Source organism: Lissotriton vulgaris, chromosome 8, assembly GCF_964263255.1.
Source record: "Lissotriton vulgaris chromosome 8, aLisVul1.2, whole genome shotgun sequence".
Classification (NCBI taxonomy): domain Eukaryota; kingdom Metazoa; phylum Chordata; class Amphibia; order Caudata; family Salamandridae; genus Lissotriton; species Lissotriton vulgaris.
Genome location: NC_141696.1, coordinates 529,913,099 through 529,933,871, shown reverse-complemented (window position 1 = coordinate 529,933,871; position 20,773 = coordinate 529,913,099). Strand labels below are relative to the sequence as shown.

Genomic DNA, 20,773 nt, shown 5'->3' with positions numbered 1-20,773 from the left:
CCAAACAATAGTGAATGTGGGTATGAAAATAGGTGTTCATTTGGAGTGAGTGTGCTTGAATAGGGGAAAACTGTGAAAGCATACTTGTTTGTGTTTTATGCTATGCTGAAAAATTTTGCTTTTATTTGTGTTGGTAACAAAGCTGAAAAATAAAACTGTAATAACGTTTTTTTATTACCGTTTTATTTTTTCCAGCAACTGACCTGTCCTGAACTGAGTGACAGGATGGGGTGGGGTCTGTGCAGCCAATGCCCAGTGGCTGCAGCAGAGAGCTGGGTGCTTTAAAATGCGCATGTCTAGCCGGATATGCGCATTTTAAACTACTCTACAGCTAGGTTAAAGAAAGCTCAGGCCTCCAGTGCTCTTAGGAACACCGAGAGTGCCTGCACTATCCAATTCTTACACTGCTCCCATGTTGTGAGAGCAGTGCGAGGATTGGTTAGAGTAGTTTACTGCAGGGTCCCTAGAAGACCACAGGAGTTATAAACTTTATTTTTGACTTTTTTCAACAAACAATGCAGAAGACATTGTTACGTAGAAGTGTGCACAATACTTGATATTCCAAGGTCAACATTTAGTTAGGTGTACTATTACAAGTGACAATGAGGGATAATAAAAAAGCATTACCGTGTGCCTACTAGGTTAGAATTAGATTTATTCAAAAATAACTTGGATAGTAATTTGAGTTACAAATGTTTATGAGTGAGGAAGATGAACTTGATGTGAGAAGGTGGCAAACATGAATAGCAAGAGACAGGGCTATAGCATAACCCTGCCCTTTTATGAGCAATCAATAATCCATTATTCCTTGACCCACCCTAGATCAATATATTTAACTATTAGTCCTTATTCCTACTTCTGTAGAAGGCACCCCAGGTCTTTTCATATTCAGATATTTTATTGTTCACTTTGTAAAGGATTCTTTCAATGTAGACTATCCTAGCCAGCACTATGATCCATTTTTAATTTGTTGATAAGGTGACTTACTGCCAATGTCCAAAAATTTAGATATTGCCAGTCACCAGTGACGACGTTAGCCATCTATTGGATTGAGAAGTCAATCCCAGGATGTTCACGACATCCTGTATTAGGGCTAAATGGATGGATGAAATAAGATGGGCAGAGTATACACTCAATAGTTCTGACCACGCAACTTGCCAGTACTGTCACAACATGTTGCAGTGTCACAAGACGACCGGTATATCACAAAGCGGTGCATTGCACCTCCAGCAACTATTATTGGGTAACAGGCCAGCCTTCTGCAGACTTTGCAGCATTCGTAACATAGGTATAATCATTTGAAATACAAATACTTCATGCTAATCTTCTGCACCATCTTTCAGGGGGCTCCACTCTATCTCATAATAACCTTTGTTTCGAATATTTCACTTGCGCAACCTGGTAGTAGGTTCTGTGGGTGCAGAGCAAAGTGCCTTGCACTAAAACATTATAAATCTCCGATACCAACCCCTTCTCTGTCCGAAAATATTCAAGTATTAGGGTGAGGAACTAAGAAGCTCTAGAGCTGTTGGTCTTGGTTGACTTAAAAGGCAGCTGCGTATCTGCCTGTATCACCAATACTGCAAGGCCAAATTCTCTGTAGAAGTTCTAAAATATTTTGTATCCCCCCTATAATCAGGGTCCGAATTCCGTTTGCTCCCTCTCCTCCCCTAATGGGTGTATTATTGATCTGCAGCCCACTGTTCCCCCACGGGGGGCTCCTAACAGTTTGGATCGGCATCTATAATTTTTGACTTGGGATTCATGGAGACATTTGGCAAAAGGTTGAACAGGAATCAAGTCCTTAGACATACACCATATTACACGTTTGACTGTTCTGTAAATTAATTGCATGCTAATCTCAATATTTCAAATTGCAAGATACCACCTATATTTTTAGGACGAGCCTGGGCAACACATTAACTGCTCTGCGAGGCATGCTGTATTTGAGAATGGACTTGAAGCTCCGCCCATATTTTTTATTCAGTTGTGTCATTGTCTGTGTCATTGTCCTTTGAAAATGCTGGCTTCTGATTCGTTAATAGGCTTGTTAGTACCTCCTTAGAACCACCTTGTCTTGATTTGTAACCTGAAAAAACACACTATATATACCTACAGTCTTCCACATGTGTATGTGATGTAATGTTGAAAAGCCCTAGTTTATCTCTCAACTCTCAAGGTGTTGTAACACCAGGGAAGGCATCCCTTAAGGATAAGACCCCTCACTCACCCGAAGGTGACATGCTTCATCATATGGGTCCTTCTTACCAGTGGGGAAAACCTAGTCACCACTGGGAGCTACTACTTCAGGGTTTTAAAGAAGGAGCTCAGAGATGTTTTTTGGAGTCTGATGGTAATCCCATATGTGTGCTGTTGTAGGTTGAGTGAGGTATGTTGCAGCGCTGTGTGAAAAAAAGGGGGGTGTGGATTAAAACTGTCTAGATAGATCACCAATAACCTTTATTCCTGTGTACTACCTGACAGGGTTAAAATGCAACAGCACAGTGGTATGGATATACACCACTGTTAGTGATAGGTCGACATGTTTCAGCCTCTTGATCTATTCTTAGTATCAGCGGCTTTCTTCAGGACCAGATATTTATACAATGCTGCTGCAATTAGTGTATAGAACATAAAAAAAATAAGTAAATTGGTAATACACCACCAGTACTCCTGCGCAATACTATTGCTGTGTCAGGTCATACTCTGGATATCCACAATTGTTGAATAGTCCAGCCTCACCTCTACCTGTCAGGTTGCTCAGTAGGGAGGCCCCGCACTGTCCGTCGGTACCTCTTCGTGGAGTAGAGCTAACCCCGGGAGATTTGTAACCTCCCATGAGGACTAGCCGGGTTACTTCTGTTGGTACATGGTATGTCTTATTTAGTCTGTAAGCACAATTTTCTTTAACGAGTTTCACCTACTGCAGGCACCACATGCTCTCCTGCCACATTCAGCGCGCCAATCACGTTTTTACTTTCCAAGCAGCCCGGGACAATGGCACCGCTACTTTGAAATGAAATTGGTCTTGCATTTACAAGAGTTTGAGCTACTGGCATTGTAAATGACAATGCCTTTTGTTTGTGTTGGTTTTCAAAACAGATAAATAAAAGGCATCATCATTTACAATGCCAATAGATTAAACTCTTTCAAATGCAAGACTTATTGCATTGTAAATCCTTGTTTCCGACAGTGGTTGTATCAACATCTGGAAGGACAGTCATTGTTTGTGGTTAAGAGTATGCGCTGTTACTACCAAGTGGAAAATGAGAACGTGCTCACTACGTTGTGTACTAATAATAGAAATTGATTACTGTTTAATTATGTTAGCTTTATCGTAGAGTAAACGTGCCTTGGGAATCTAACAATTACATTTGGTGCACTTGTTTGTTTATGCACTACACTCTGTGTTCAGGATTAATTATCATGGTGTCAGAAATCCTGTCTGCGTACCAGCCCCCGGGCTTCAAATACTTTGCTTCTTGTTGGATTCTTGGTCTCTCTGGAGCAGTATATTCTGTCATTATACTCAACGTGAAATGCTGCACCTTGTGCTATGAAAACACCTGATATATATATATAGATATAGATATAGATAGATGGATGTATATATATATATATATTTTTATTGAGCAGAAATAACCAACATGTAACAGTTGTAAAAAAAGGAGAAATGCCGGCTAAAAAGACAAAATAGAGATGTAAATTAGCTGGAAAAAACAACCTTATGGTGACAAAGTGCATGATTCTGATCAACAGAATGAGTACACAAATCCAAATTGAAAAACGAATCTGGTTTCTGAAGCAATATTAACATTGCAAGGTCCTTCTAAAACCCGTCTTGGTTGTCAAAATCAAAAAGTGCAAAGGTGCATAGAGAAAACATTGTTAGTGACCACATGGAAATTAATAGCAGCTCATCATGTCTTTGTAGCAGCTGTAAACCTGCGAGTAATTATGTGCAGTGCTCAAAATCCTTGGCATATCCATTAATCAATTAATCCCCTCTTGGAGATTAAGAGTAGCTTCAATTCATTTATAACAACAAAAAATGAAACTTGTGTCATGGTCTGATTCATTAGCAGCGAGACGAATAAAAGTCCAACAGAGGAAAAACAAATGCACCCTTCTGTCTTGATTGGAATTCAATTAGATCATCATATATAAAAGAAAAGACAAGAATAAAACCGGAGAGAGTGCCAATGGATGTTACTGTATCCATTAGTCCATAAATTCCCCCATAGAAGCTAACTGTAGCGCATTGTTATCATTCATAACATTAATAAACCTTTAAAAAATCACTTGAAAAATCACAGATAAAACGTGTAAAGCTTCATTCGTTTACAATAGCAATGAGACTTGAAAAAATGCCCGTGAAATTACAACTTACCATACACGGTAGGTCGATGAAAAGTCTACTATGCGAAGACAAATATCTGTTAATATGTTTTAGCAGAAAGACAAGATAGAAAAAAAGGAGAAGAAAGTGTCAGTGCATTGCCCTTTATATTGATGTAATAACTAAAAGATACTGGATCCATGAGATAGCAGCATGAAGCCTGTTGACCAGAAAGTGCAAACATCGGAAATTATATACATTGAGATATAACTTTATATAAAATACTGAGATTATCTTATTAATAATAGTCTTATCCTAGATGTTTTCGTGGAGCCATAATTGATGCCAAATGGCTATAAACCCCTTGACCTTACCGACTCGTTCCGCATATGCTTCTTCGCCCTTAATATTTTTTTCACACCAGCCCTGTAAGGTTGGCACCTGCCGTGTTCTCCAGTTTTGAAGAATTGATGAACAGGCTATCGTTAGTAATATTGAGATAAGGTACTGCCCATGCTGAGTTATTCTACAGCTCTCTTTAGAGACACCAAATGGCACTAAGATCGCCTCAGGTTCTACCTTGGTCTGAACACCTTTACTAATAACTGCAAATATCTCCTCCCAAAACGGAGAAAGTTTTGGGCATGCGTAGAATACGTGAAGCCAACTACCCATACCTTGCAGTTGACAGAGAAAGCATTGATCCGGAACCAACAAAAATATTTTATGGGGGGCTTGAGGAGTACAACATCAACCGACACAAAATGGACATTGTTTTAACATTGTTTTAAAGTTTGTCGCTCTCAAAGATTTGTGGCTGAGCTCTGCAGTAAGCTTCCTATCGCCTTCAGATACCTGCATTGCGTTTTCTCAAAAATGTTTCCATGAAATCTGTGATTAATTCCTGGGCCAGTTGGTTGCGAAACAACCTAAACCAATTTCCAATACATGTGAGCTTACTCTTAACAAGGGTACGCATAAAAAAGTGGACTTCTTGACTTGCTTCCTGAATATTAGTGGCTATGAAATGAGTTATCTGCCCAAAGCTTAAAAAGAAAAAAAACACAACTTCCACTGTGTCCCCTACGGCGAGATGAGTTCCTCTCATTTTATGTGGCTGTCCCTTATTACACAGTCACCTAACTCCTTGAATCCCTTAGAATTCCATAATCTTATCACTGCTATAGATAAATTCAGTCCAAAATAATTGCTATCCTGTAACTTCAGGTAGCTATACCCAGCTGGAACCTGATGTGATCTATACAGGGCTCTAATCCGACTACCTACTGCTGGAGTGCATTATATCTGTTTTTCTTTAGCAATTTTGCAGTTTTAATAAAGGCCCAACTTGGGTGGTAGGGAGGCTGCCCGTGTTACACCCCCCCCCCTATACCCGAAAAGAAATGCCCAAAGAATACCATGGTACTGCACCCTGCTACACTTAGGACCCACAAACGGTGAGAATCTGCACCCCTTACATGTACTGTTTTAACCACTAAATTACTCAATTGTGCTAAGAGAGAGTAACAAAAGATAGAGAAGAAAAACACGCCCGAATTCCTGAGCCTCTAGTACATTAGTAAAGAGATCAATCAATGTAATCAATCAATCAATCAGCAAGAGATGAAACTGTCCTTTCTCTAGCACCTTCAGTTTAGACTGTTGCACAATAGATGTCCGGGCGCCCCGAGTTCGGAATAATCGTGTCATCCTTGTAAACTTCCGCCGCTGCTGCTGACATGTCTGAGAAAAGGCTGAACTGGGGTATTTCTGGGATGGAGTAGTCAGTAACATTCACCAAGATGGTGCATGGGTGACCTGATGCATTACATCACTCGTGAGCTGCTAAACTACATCTTTGATGAAATCAGTGATGACATCACTAATAATCACTGATAATACCATAGTGATAGTGATATACATAGTCATATACATCATAGAGTTACTGAGTGACTGAGCACGTTGAAAGTTACAGGGCGCCCCGTTTACAAATCATTAAGACTTGAATTGCAAGTGCTACTCCATTTTAAGTGTCACAGGCTGAGCACATTTTATTTAGGTTTCAGAGGTATGTTTTCAAAGTCAGTTTTTGCTCAAACCAAAGCCTGTTTAAAAAAAATCTGTGCGAAAAACAAAAGCTTATTTGATGATCGATTATCCACCAGTGCCCACTTTAAATATTTGTAATATGTTAGTACAGACAAAGTCTATGTAACAGGGATGTTTAGAAGTAGTGGGTGTGTATTTTGAGGCAGGAGAGTAGTGACCCCCCCGAAGGAATATTGAATCAATCAATCAATCAATCATAGGCATTTATAGAGCGCTCTACTTACCCGGAGGGTCTCAAGGCGCTAGGGGGGGGGGGGGTGCTGCTGCTACCCGAACAGCCAGGTCTTGAGCTTCTTCCTGAAGGCGAGGTGGTCTTGGGTCAGGCGCAGGTCGGGAGGGAGGGAGTTCCAGGTCTTGGCGGCCAGGTAGGAGAAGGACCTTCCTCCTGTTGTCGTTCTTCGGATGCGGGGGACGGCGGCGAGGGCGTGACTGGCTGATCGGAGGTGTCGTTTGGGAGCGTAGAAGTTGATGCGGTTGTTGAGGTAGCTCGGGCCTTGGTCGTGAAGAGCTTTGTGTGCGTGGGTAAGGAGACGGAAGGTGATTCTCTTGTTGACCGGGAGCCAGTGCAGGTCTTTTAGGTGCCCGGAGATGTGGCTGTGTCGTGGGATGTCGAGGATGAGTCTGGCTGAGGCGTTCTGGATCCGTTGGAGTCTCTTCTGGAGCTTGGCGGTGGTTCCGGCGTAGAGGGCGTTGCCGTAGTCCAGACGGCTGGTGACGAGTGCCTGGGTGACAGTCTTCCTGGTCTCGGTGGGGATCCACCGGAAGATCTTCCGTAGCATGCGCAGGGTGTTGAAGCATGACGAGGAGACGGCGTTGACTTGCTTGGTCATGGAGAGGGAGGAGTCCAGGATGAAGCCCAGGTTGCGTGCGTGGTCTGTCGGTTTGGGTGCGGTGCCCAGGGCGGGGGGCCACCAGGAGTCGTCCCAGGCGGAGGGCGAGGATCCCAGGATGAGGACTTCTGTCTTGTCCGAGTTCAGCTTCAGGCGGCTGGTCGACATCCACTCGGCTACCTCTTTCATCCCTTCGTGCAGGTTGGCTCTGGCGGCGGCGGGGTCGCTGGTCAGGGAGAGGATCAGCTGGGTGTCGTCGGCGTAGGAGATTATGTTGAGGTTGTGTTGGTGTGCGATGGCCGCGAGGGGGCTCATGTAGACGTTGAAGAGGGTTGGGCTCAGCGAGGATCCTTGAGGGACGCCGCAGATGACTTTGGTGGCCTCTGACTTGTACGGTGGTAGACGGACTCTCTGTGTTCTTCCGTCGAGGAAGGAGATGATCCATTCCAGCGCCTTCTCCTGGATTCCGACGTTGCTGAGGCGCTGCACTAGGGTGCGGTGGCAGACGGTGTCGAAGGCCGCGGAGAGGTCTAGTAGGATGAGGGCCGCTGTTTCTCCGTTGTCCATCAGGGTTCGGATGTCATTGGTGGCAGCGATGAGGGCGGTCTCGGTGCTGTGGTTGGCTCGGAAGCCAGACTGTGAGGGGTCGAGGGATCCGTTCGTCTCGAGGAAGGCGGCCAGCTGCTTGTTGACGGTCTTCTCGATGACTTTGGCTGGGAACGGGAGCAGCGAGATGGGGCGGTAATTCTTGAGTTCGGTGGGGTCCGCTGTTGGTTTCTTGAGTAGAGCGCTGAGTTCGGCATGCTTCCAGCTCTCAGGGAAGGTGGCGGTGGTGAAGGAGGTGTTGATGATGTCCTGCAGGTGGGGTGCGATGACGGCGTCGGCCTTGTTGAAGACGTGGTGAGGGCAGGGGTCGGTCGGAGATCCGGAGTGGATGGAGTTCATCATGCGGACGGTTTCTTCGGTGCAGATCGGAGTCCAGGCGCGGAGGGTGGTGGTGGGGGGCGGTGGTTCGGTCGAGTTGGACGTGGCGTTCGTCGGTTGGGTGTTAAAGCTGTTGTGTATGTCCGCGATCTTGTTGTGGAAGTAGGAGGCGAGGGAGTTGCAGAGTTCTTGCGATGGGGTGATGTCGTTGTTTCCGGCGTTGGGGTTGGAGAGTTCTTTCACGATGTTGAATGGAATGAAGGGTAGAAGGAAGGGTGTATGAATGAGTGGGTTGATGAATGAGTGGGTGAAAGGATAAGTGAATGAATACGTGGATAGATATGAATAAGTGGATAGATGGGTGAAACGTTGGCAGAGTAAGGGGATGTATGGATAGGTGGATGGGCAGGTGAAAGGATGGCAGGGTAAAGGGATGTATGAATGGATGGATGGACAGGTGAAAGGATGGATGGATGAGTGGGTGACCGCATGAGTGAGTGAAAGGATGAGTGAATGGATATGTGGATTGGTGGATGATAGGTGAAATGGTGGCAGAGTAAGGGGATGGATGGACAAGTGGATGGACAGGTAAAAGGATGGTGGAGTAAAGGGATGGATGGATGGATGAGCGAGTGAATGGATAGGTGGATGGGCAGGTGAAAGGAAGGCAGAGTGAGGGGATGAATGGATAAGTGGACAGACAGGTTAAAGGATGGATGAGTTGGTGAAAGGATGAGTGAATGGAAAGGTGGATAGACAGGTGAAAGGATTGCAGAGTAAAGGGATCGATGGATATGTGGATGGACTGGTGAAAGGATGGATGAGTGGGTGAAAGGATGACTGACTGGAGACAGAGTGGCTGGATGAGTCCGTGGATGGCAGAAAGAATTGATGGGTGTATGGCTGAATGGATGGTTGAATGATGGGTGCATGGGATGGTAGAGTGGAGGGATAGATGCATGCCAGAGTGGAGGGATGGGTGGCAGAGTGGATTGATGGATGGATTGCAGAATGGAAGGATGGAACAGGGAACAATTGAATTATTGATAAAGGAATGAATAGTTGACAGAATGTAATGCTGAAATAGTGGATAGAGGTGGTGGATAGGAGGGCGAAGTGATGAAGAGATAGATGCTTGAATGGAAGGAACAAGGGAACTCTTTTAAGGAGTTAAGGGCTCATCTGCTTCGTTGGTGCCCTCAGAGCATTAGTTTAAAGTGTGGGGGTATCTTAACTTTCAGGCTACTCCCTTGTTTTGAGGCATTTACGATTGTTGAATAATGTAGAATTAAGGGATGTCACACTTAAAGGTGGCTTATCTCACACTGGGGTTGTAAGCAAGGCTCTAAGTTGTAAGTCATTATGCTCATCTCAGGAACGTTTGTCCTGTCAGTGGCAAATTCATACCTGTCAACCACTTTACTTAAAATTGTGGGTCATGCGAGAGTAATGCATTTAAGGTGATTTGAAAATTGGCCACACATGTAGCGTGTTGAATTACTTCAAGTCTACAAACCCATAGAACACTGTCACAAGGACTGGATGATGTAATCAGTTGTGTAATTTGAGATGTCATAAGTGATGTTATCTAAAATGTCATGAGTGAATTAATATGTAAGGTTGTAAGCACTGCATAGTGGGGGTGCAAGTTCTAGTTAGCTAAAACTGCAACTTATGAATTTTAGGGTGTTTCTTGTTTTTTAAATGGTAGTTTAACATCACTTTAACTTTTGATTATTTATTCCAGTGAATTCAGTTTTTTTAAATCATATTTGTCCAATGCCCCTACTGTGCACCTGTTAAACTACGACTCTGGCCAGGTACTGCGCCCAACATTCCACAGGAGCCCAAACCATATTTCCATTTTTTTTTCTGTAAATTCTTTTTCCGGGTACCTCGGTACCCACTGCTCAAGTCTCCCACCCATTTTGCTGCTACAACCCAGAGGATACTTGCATCGTATCACTGCACCATGGGGGTGAAGATTGAACTACCTCTTTTAGCTCACAGGAGGGCCGCACTGGATACCACAAGAGTATGTGGACATTCGGTTAAACAGTTTCTACCAAAACTTTTTTTGTGGGTCCTCCAGGTCTCTGTCCACTTATGCCCTATTTCAAAAACTTTTTCATAACACGTGAGGCGAGTCCTTGAGTCTTGCAATGGTGACCGCTACATTTTCTTCCAAGTTGCGTGCAGTCAGTCAGATCACTTGGTATTGCGGGATCGAGACAGCATCCATGGTACCGAAATGACTGACTGTAGAAAGATCTCCCCAAGCTAATCAGGGGGCCCTATTTTCTAACATTTCTGTACCAGGGGACTATCCTGATATTCTTAACTTTTTAACCCACCTAAGTACCTATTTGAAATCTAATTTTGCAAAAGGCTGAAAGTGTTTACACCAAATCACAAAATGAAAACTTTGAGTAAAGTTTAAAATTTCTGCCAAATTGGGTGTATTTCCGTTCAGTTATTTTTTCTGTAACAGAGAGCAAAGTTTTGTATGGGAAATCAACATTTTGGGGACCCCTCCCCGTTTTCTTGGACCCACTTGATGGCTCATTGCAAATATTTCCATGAAGAAGCTGAGTGTTTTTTTTTGTGGAAAGTTATGTAAATCTGATGAAAGTGGCCAACGTTATTAGTCAAACAAAAAGCGCACTTTCTATCGAAACACTGCCTTAACAATAACTGCACAGTAGTGACTGACCCAGTGTAATGTATAAATATGTTGTCAAAAAAGACAAAAGAGCCCTGAGGCACTCGCAAGTAACAGCTTTATGCGAGGAAGTAAAATTTGCTAGTTTACCAGCCTGCATGAATTTGGTTAATACCGAGGACAGGCTCTATAAATCCATTCCTCTGGCTCTGGTCTCCAGTAATCTGTGCATAAACACCGTGATACACTAATGAAGGTCGCAGATAGATCCAGTAAGATCGAAGCAATTTTGAGCCATCACAGTTCAACAACATTTGACAGGCTAGAGCAGTCTCTGTAACATATTCTGCTCTAAATTCAGTTTGAGCACGATCCAGTAAATTGATGGTACGGATGAAGGAGGTAATAATAGAATCAGAAATATGAAAACAACATGACAAGGGTCTAAAGGTGATCCCACCTTTACTGAATGGATCAACTTGAACAGACAGACTCTTAAAGTAGGTGAGACCTGCTTTTTTTTCAAACTGGAGGAATACATTCCTTTAACTTCTAGAGAATAGCCGCCATCCTGTCATGCTACATACAGTGACTTACATTGTCACTTATGAATAATAAAGCTGTTAGAGTAGCAGGAAGCTGAATCAGAATCCAAATACAGTATGAGAGTGCTGCAAGTGATAAGTAGCAGAAGTACGCATATAGTCTTGTCCTACAATACAGGTGTAATTAATCATTTATTCTTTGCATTTCAGTTTGTTGTTGTTGAATCATTACTTGTTAGACTGATATTTTATGTTCAGCATAAAAAGAAAGTACAAGTTAATATTCTTAAGTGAAAGGTACCAATGTTTATAGATATGTTGTTTTTTTAAACTCTGTGTGCTTCTCTTATGTATTATCTGAAAAAGTCAACTGAAAGACCCAACAGGTGTTGAAAGTCGAGCAAATTACTCCTTCTTGGAAACACTTTGAGCTGTTTTCAAGGCTAAAGGTGTGCAGTTGCAGAAAGTCGTAACATAGCTGGTAACAGTGGCTGTTGCCTTTATATATTACATGTGTATCACAGATCCACATCCCAAACTATTTTGGTATTGTGTCAAGAGGTGAAAGGCAAATAAAATAGTGAATCCACATGATGTATATATCATAGAGAGAGACATAACTATACTGTTGGAATGAGTAATAGTTTCTACAGTGTACTCCCAAGAGAAGCTCCCATCACCACCCTCAGCCCTAAAATCTGTCTTCCATATGTGCACCTTAGCCATGCATAGCTTGGTATACTTCAGTGTGATGCCCTAAGTGCAACGGGTATGTGGCCATCACACTTGACTAAAGAGACCCAATCGGGGCAAAACTGATCTTGGGTTGCTTGATCTCCAGTTCAGAAAGGACCTGGCTCAGCAGTTCGGGCAGGATTGTTCTGATTGGAGCAGGGTCAAGACTGATTTGTATGTGTCTGGATCCAAACTGAGGTGGCATGGTGGGCAAAATAACAATAATCTGCGATGCTGCCGCGAGACATTTCCAGTGACTGAAATGAATTCAAACATTCCTACCATAACCTTTTTCTATACTTAAATACATTGCTTGGTGACACTAGATTTAAGACGAGAACACAAGGTTAACTTAGAGCCACTTATTAGCTAACAACAACTGTATTAGCCACGTATCATGTTATGGTAATATTTAATGAGGTACCAGCGTACTTATTTATAGAATCTTGCTCAGAGGCAAACTATTAAAAGCATGTGATGTAGGCTTTGACGAGTATGCTGCTTTAATTGACAATCATAGCTATGTGAAAGGAATTTTTAGCCACAAAGCATTTTCAGTTAGACCTTCATACAATGACTCATTAGTACACACCATGTGGAGGGGAGACATATCCGAACTCACACTAATAAGTTAATTCTATACCATGTTTAAAAAAAAAGTTTTATAGTGATGTCTCAAAGAAACCTGGTGTTAAATGCCATTTAGCTGTGGTGTTTCTTAGGAAGTGGGTGTAAAGATTATCCACAAACCTTTTAAAAAGTGGGTGTAAAGATTATCCACAAACCTTTTAGTTACCAGTTTTGCAGAAGACTAGCTTCACAGCAGAATGTACATTGCATTTACCAGGGTCATTTAATGATTCCCTTCTTTTGCCAAGATTCGGATTAAACAACCTGTTTCCTTAAAATCTGATTCACGTTGCATTAGTTTGGTGTCAAACTGTCCTTCTCCCATCTAGTGGAAATTAGTTGTGACCAAGGGACAGCAGAGCAAAAAGACAATATTTTTACATTTCAGTTCTTATTTTATAGTAAAGCTTTTGTAAGTTTATCGCTGGTACTTGACAGCTTTTACAGACTCCATTAGATGAAGTAGCTGGTACATTGTGGCACCCTCACAGTTCTGTTATTAAATTGCTTAAAACTAGGTTAGCCTCTAATAACGTTTTGTTTTCTCAACTACAGTGTGCTGGGGAAGAAGATTGGGTAGACAATCGCACAATTTACATTGGACATCGAGAACCCCCTCCTGGCACAGATGCATATATTCTGCAAAGATATCCTGACAACAGAATAGTCTCTGCAAAGGTAAGATTACTTCCTTAAAATTGTGACTTGTCCAGTCTTAACTGTATGAATTTCAAAACTAAAAAAAACCTTTGAGCTTCTTCGTATTGTTGTGTGGTTCCTACAAATCTATATAGGATCTGCACGTTTAGACAACATAAACTTAGGGATTTTTGTCCAGACTGATTCCATACACCCCCTGAGGATATGGTAGTCTGTAGACCAACTAGCTCATAGTGCCACTATGAGCCCCTCTTAGCAAGGAGCGAATAGTCTCTGGCAATTATCGAACAGGGCAACCCTGAACACTCAGGGATTGTGGAAACAGTGCAGTAATTTTCGCTCAGTCACTGGTGCTCACTTGATCTCAGAGAAATATAAAGAATAAACAGTGGGGACGTTTTCAATAAATATTTATTGAACCAGTGTCATTCTAGTATAAAATATATGTGCTGCAAAAACCATGAGTCAGAAACAGATATATACGGTTATAAACACCAGCATAATAAAGAAAAGGTAGAATTCTACAATAGTGCTTGAACAATGAATATAGAATGTCCAGCCAAATACTCCCTTTTCTAAAAAGTAGTATTCATACACACACACACACAAAACGAAATAAGTACACATTAAATAATAACACACTCTTCTCAGTCTACATGAGCCCCCTCGCGGCCATCGCACGCCAACACAACCTCAACATAATCTCCTACGCCGACGACACCCAGCTGATCCTCTCCCTGACCAACGACCCCGCCGCCGCCAGAGCCAATCTGCACGAAGGGATGAAAGAGGTAGCCGAGTGGATGACGACCAGCCGCCTGAAACTGAACTCAGACAAGACGGAGGTCCTCATCCTGGGCTCTTCGCCCTCCGCCTGGGACGACTCCTGGTGGCCTCCCGCCCTGGGCACCGCACCCAAACCGACAGACCACGCACGCAACCTGGGCTTCATCCTGGACTCCTCCCTCTCCATGACCAGGCAAGTCAACAACGTCTCCTCGGCGTGCTTCAACATCCTACGCATGCTACGGAAGATCTTCTGGTGGATCCCCACCGAGACCAGGAAGACCGTCACCCAGGCCCTCGTCACCAGTCGACTGGACTACGGCAACGCCCTCTACGCCGGTACCACCGCCAAGCTCCAGAAGAGACTCCAGCGGATACAGAACGCCTCAGCCAGACTCATCCTCGACATCCCACGAACCAGCCACATCTCCGGACATCTGAGAGACCTGCATTGGCTCCCCGTCAACAAAAGAATCACCTTCCGCCTCCTCACCCACGCAGACAAAGCCCTACACGACCAAGTCCCGAGCTACCTCAACAACCGAATCAACTTCTACGCTCCCAAACGCCACCTCCGCTCCGCCAACCACGCCCTCGCCGCCGTCCCCCGCATCCGAAGAGCGACAACAGGAGGAAGGTCCTTCTCCTACCTGGCCGCCAAGACCTGGAACTCCCTCCCGACCGACCTGCGCCTGACCCAAGACCACCTCTCCTTCAGGAAGAAGTTGAAGACCTGGCTGTTCGAGCAGTAACGGCACCCCCCTCCCCCTAGCGCCTTGAGACCCTACGGGTAAGTAGTGCGCTCTATAAATGTCTCTGATTGATTGATTGATTGATTGGTTCTTAAGGTCTGTATTACGAGCACGGTCTCCACGGGCACCAGCATCACACTCCTCTAGCTATGGACAATGTTAGTTCACATTTACTTAATGCAACATCCCAGCTAGGCCGGCTAGAGAATACGGGTCTTAGAAGTCCCACAATGGCTATTCAAAGTTAAGTGCCCTCAGTGCCTCAGTTAGTGCAGGTTTCCTCCCCCAAGGGCTCGGTGACTTGAGGTGCAGTCTTACCCGCTCCTGCTTGAGACGAGACGGAAGGCACAGGAGAGTTCGGCCGTCCTGGATTAAGTAAATTTAGGCTAGTGCTGATGATGAGTTGTAGTCTTGTAGTGGCCGGCACAGGTTCTGAACCTTCTGAACCTCCACAGTGTTTCCTCTGTTGTTATGGTAAGTACTGTGTGTCTCTGATGGCAGACCAATGTACTGCATGAGTTCCGATAACTCAGTAGCCTCTCCCAACTCCCAGTGGCACACAACTTACAGGCAACAACCCTCAACTTCTTCCGGGGCTCTCACTCAGCATACAGGATGATGGCCCTCAAGATTCCCAGTGGAACGTTTCAGGCATACATGGGTTGTGATCCTCATCCTTAAGGTGGAATTCCTCTTTGGGTCACTGTGCTGGACAGGGCAACATCCCTATCTTCACCACAGTGCTTCACTAGTGTGACTGCCATTAAAATTTCCTGCGGCCCCCGCCTGGCATATAGGTGTCATGAACAATACACATGGGCAGATGGCCCGTTTCCTGCAGCAACATGTACCTGAATCTCACACACTACTTTAGGGATTAATTTAACAGGATCCACTGGACCTCGCTCCCTCCAAGTAATCTCTCCAGTTCCTCACAGGTTCCTCTGATCTTATGTCAGGCAGAAGCTGGTGCTCCACACTTCAGGGCACGTGGTCTTGATTCTCCTTGGTGATGTCCCCTCACCTAGCAGATAGACATTCAGATCCTCAGTTCCAAGTCCTGATCCAAACAGGCAGGACTTGTGCTGAGCTTCTCCATGCTGATGTACAGTTTCAGTTTGACAATTTGGGAGTCTCAAGCTCCAATTTTTATAATCCATTTCCAGACCTAAATGTGATTCAGTGTTTGTGTTGAAGTTTGTGATCTGGGGGTTGCTCACTTATAAGTGCCTATTCCTCTGTTGTGTTCTTCATCTGGTTAGCAGATTGTCACAACTGGAGTGTCTACACATCTGTCTCACCCAGCTTTCAGGAATGCAGCAATCAACATATTTGACCATGGGATTTTTCTACCTGCAAATACTCCTCCAGCAGTCTCTGGGTCACCCAAAATTGAGATACTTCCATGTATTGCGCCCTTTAAGAGCACACATACATTCCCCTGCATGGCCAGTTACATGCTGTCTCTTATGCACTGTACCACTTCACAGGCACACACACATCCTCACGAGCACATTCAGCCATGTGTGGTAACTGACACTGCATAAAACCCAATGCAGACCAAGTATGAGTTAACATACAGCAGCATAACTTTACGATAGTGGTCCAGAAGTGTCCACTCCAGTGACTTGGGTAAAAAGGCATGTTCGCTCTACTGATCACTAATATTGAAAATACTGTATGATGCCATTGCCACTCTTTAATGCTTAACTCCAGGTGAGGCAGTAGCCTTCCACCACTCGAGGGTAGTGATTTGAGTGGCCTTCCTAGTCTAGTCAAGACTGCAATCCATGAGACAGGCCTAGACCATGGCACACATGGATGATCTATGTTCGCCCATGACCTAAAATTATTACCAAGCATCCAGATATCATGCAGCTGGGGCAGTCACGACAGTGGTACATGTGCATTACCATGCAAGGGACTTTACTGTGGCAACACTGATGGAGTGGCTTCTTCTTCCAGAAGTAGTCCAGGACATCATTGCCTGGTGGGGGCACTCCTCAGGTGAACTTTTTCCGCTCTGTGAAAGATGCTAAACGCCTGCAGTTCTGTGACTTTCAGTATCTGTTGAGGGGAGCTTTAGAGGATGCATTTCAGCGGAGGTGAAACTTACAGCTTCATTCTGCATTTTCCCCATACATTTAATTCTTCGAGTTCTGAGGAAGATTTGCCAAGACCGGGCCCAACCCATTCTCTTTGCCTTGAATTGGCCAAGACGTGTAGCGTGTACAGACCTTTGGCACTTCTCCATATGTCTGCCTGTCAAGCTACCATTAGGACTGAAACTCCTCTCCCAGTCTGGGAGAATGGTTCTGCACGCCAATCTTTAAAATGTCCATGTTCACGCCTGGAGATTAAGCAGGGATATTTGAATTCCTTTCTACTGCCACCAGAGGTGGTAGACATCATAGTGTCTGCATGTTGCCCCTCCTCTAAGTCTGCTTACTCTGGAAGATGTGCTGACTTCCTTCCTTGGTTTGCAAACAATGTAGACCCCTTACTGGATAAGTCGTCTGAGGTCTTGACGTTTGTACTTCCCTTACCCAGCTGGGACTGTCCAGGGCTATTTGGCTCCATTGTTGGCATTACTCTGTCTTCCCTCCCGCTTTCCTTGTTCAAGTCCCAAAATTGTGATGCGTTTTCTGAAAGGGTTAACAAATATGTATGCTCCAACACACATCAACATGATGCCAGTGCCCCTTACCAGCAACGTGAAAGCTTTGAAGTTTCTGCATCCAACCTGGCACCTGGGGTTATTCTACAGGTGAGGCATTTGCAGGTTGAGTGTCCAACAGAAAGTTTGTAACCACAGGTAAGTAACTTTATCAACCTATGTACCCCAGGTTTTTCAATCTATGCATTGTATGACCTGATTGCTAGTTACAGTTTTCTAATCATTTTGATAGAAATATTTTTCAGAGTTGTTCTTGCAGATTTCACAATTAAAATGTTTTAATCAAACTAAATTCATGGTCAAGGTGAAATGTGGATCAAAAATTAACAAGACCAAAGTTGCTTGCCATGTTATATCAGTTTAGAGAGGCTCTTTGTGAAGTAAAGTTGGTTTCTAATTAAAAAAAACCTCTTACTTTAACATGCATATGTATTGATTGCATAACTGACGTTATTAAAAATATTATTAAGTGCACAAGGCTTGAAGGAGTACAGTTTGCCTGAAAGCTTGGTCTCTGGCATACACATCTACAATTACTTTCTATTCGTCATATGTTCTCACTTCATATCATTTATTTGAGGCAATTTTTAAAGCTCAAACATACCATCAAGAGCATTCTCTTCGTGCTGCAGAATGCTGCATCTAGGCCGTTGTATAACAGGAATTTAATTTGAAAAAAATCTAGATTTTCAGCGAGCTGATGAATTCCGAGGAGATTCACTGCGGATTCCCAAATGGGAGTTTCTTCTACAAATGCACGTCTTGAAAACAGAAGGCTCTACCAACTCATTTGGAGAGATTAACTGATGAATTTTCAAAATTAGCTATATTCTGTAATTTTATATTAAGCGTTGGTGCGTATATTTAGAAATGTTTTACTAAAAATGTGGGATCTGTTACACATGGTGCAGTCTAATTTAAGAAGGAGTAGTTTGTGCACAGGGAGCCAATTAAGTTGGTACGGATATTCCAAAGTACCTTTTTTCAGGTTCAATGCACATCTGATTGAAGCGTTTTGGATTATTTGGAGGCTGTGGATCTTCTCAGGGAGTCCAAATCAGATTGCCATAGTCTATCCATGACTTTTTGAACGCAGTGAAGACAATAATTCTATGAGGGGATAAAATGGGGAAAATACAACAGAGAGCCTGTAAATGATGGAAGCAGGTCTTTGTAATAGTTGAGATTGACTTCCTAGGCTTAATTCAGTATCTAGTATCTAGTATCATGTCTAGATTTCTATCATTAGAGGTAAGGCTGGGCACTCTCGCATTGAGGGGCCTTCATTTGCAAGTCTCAATGATTGTCTTCATTTTGTACAGGTACAATTTTAGATTCAGTATGTTTAAGGACATTTGTATTTATCCTGATACTATAATAGCTTCTAAAGGTAGAGCTAGCCCAGTAACTTAATTGCCTTTATTGTCCTTTAATTTTAAAATCAGGCATGCATAGTCTGCATTAAGATACATTGATGCAAAAATGAGGCAGAAGGCTTCAGATAATGGTTGAAGAATAGTAGGAACGGGGCTGACTCCTTAGGTTAGAAGCTTCACATCATGTTTTCCTTGCTACCGGGTAAGTATGAACTTAACTGATCACTTTGAAAAGTGAAAGAAATTGGGTGCTTGCCTAAATTAATGTAGATCATGAGTAAACCATTTTTTTGATTTTTTTGCAGGTGTCATGGACTTAGATGGAATGGCAGAAATTAAGTTAGATTCCTTCAAGTACATTTTTGTTGGGTGGATTAAATTGATTACAAGCTATTGGGGTATGACTTTATAGTTCCTGGTCTGGAATGGAGCACCTGGGAACCATTGAAAGCTATTGACTGATTTTTTTCTCACCTTCTCAATGGGTTCTTTGAATGGTTTCCTCAGGTGCAGTCTTTCCACCACTCAAGTTTCCTTGGAAGTGGTACTGGATGTTAAGCTTATAGCAAGTGTGTACGAATGAGAGCTGACATGAAGACAGTACTTCACTTTGCCACACACTGCATCATTGACATGTGTGCGTTCAAATAGTGCCGGGTCTAAAACTAGAATTCTTCTTAGTAGGATCCTAAAAAATGTTAAAATATTTCAACCACTTTGTAATGGAGTACAAAGTTCCAGGTTCAACTTACCAATGGTTTATGAATTATAAAGATCTGGAACAGCGGATTGTTAGTATCACAAAAGGCTGCAATTTTAGCAAATTATTTTTATGTCTTTAACATTTACTGTGTGAGCCGTTTTACTCCCTACTGCATTCACAGTTGACAAATTTGAGTAGGGTAATAGTTGCCACGAAAGTCTGCTTAAAGTGTATCAAATGGTTTACCAAAGATCCGAAAATATCCTCTTAAAAGATTAGAGGTGAAGGATTGATTAAGCATCAAGTTCCCTGCAAAACATATTTCATGCCTGATCCAAAATCTACAAATAGTTTATATACCTTTCTCATAGCATCCAGATTCAGGATAACAATCGGTAGTGTAAGAAGGCCTTTTATTGATTTGCATCTTGCACCTACACCTTCGAATAGTGCATTCCTAGATCTGTGACCAGTACAACAAAACACTCTGAACTGGATTATTGAGGCTCTTCTGGGGTGCTTAAATTTTGTTTTTATTGCACTGCATATTGTTCAACCTGCTGCTAGGTGCTCCCAGTTTTAGCAAGTTATGGTAAGTAAGCTTTGAGGGGTGGCGAGGGTTGATGTTGCAGTCATGTGTCCAGGGTCATCCAATTCCGGACATTTAACCCAGCACTAGGAGGCAAGTTTTGGGGTTCCACTTTCAAGTCAATTACAGAGCCATTAGTCTATACTCCATTACAGAGTACTGAAGTGCCAAATTTCATAAGAAAACGAAGACCTTTCTCAATTAATAAATGCTCTGTTTTGAAAGGTCCACTGATCTAGAAGTTCCATTTGCAAAGTTTGAATACCTGCAGGTTAAAGTGTTTCACAAGCTCAAATAAAAAGCAAAAACAACATTTCCTTATTTTGCTAAAAAAAAAATAATAATTAAAAGTGTTCTTCTGGCACTGCGTACAACCTAGGAACACTTATGCACAAATGTGTGAATATTTCCCTCTCCTAACATGAGCTAGTGAAGAAAACTGCTGAAAAATAATGT

General features: G+C 43.1%; 1 protein-coding gene across 3 annotated transcripts in view; it reads left to right on the top strand.

The window, feature by feature from the left end:
• The window catches only part of ATP11A (ATPase phospholipid transporting 11A), a 941,588-nt gene that overhangs the window by 252,565 nt on the left and 668,250 nt on the right, over positions 1-20,773 (top strand). For all 3 annotated transcript variants that reach the window (XM_086934336.1, XM_086934337.1, XM_086934338.1), the window contains exon 2: positions 13,330-13,452. In XM_086934336.1, coding sequence (XP_086790462.1) covers positions 13,330-13,452 — 123 coding nt within the window. The remainder of the gene's footprint in view (positions 1-13,329; positions 13,453-20,773) is intronic.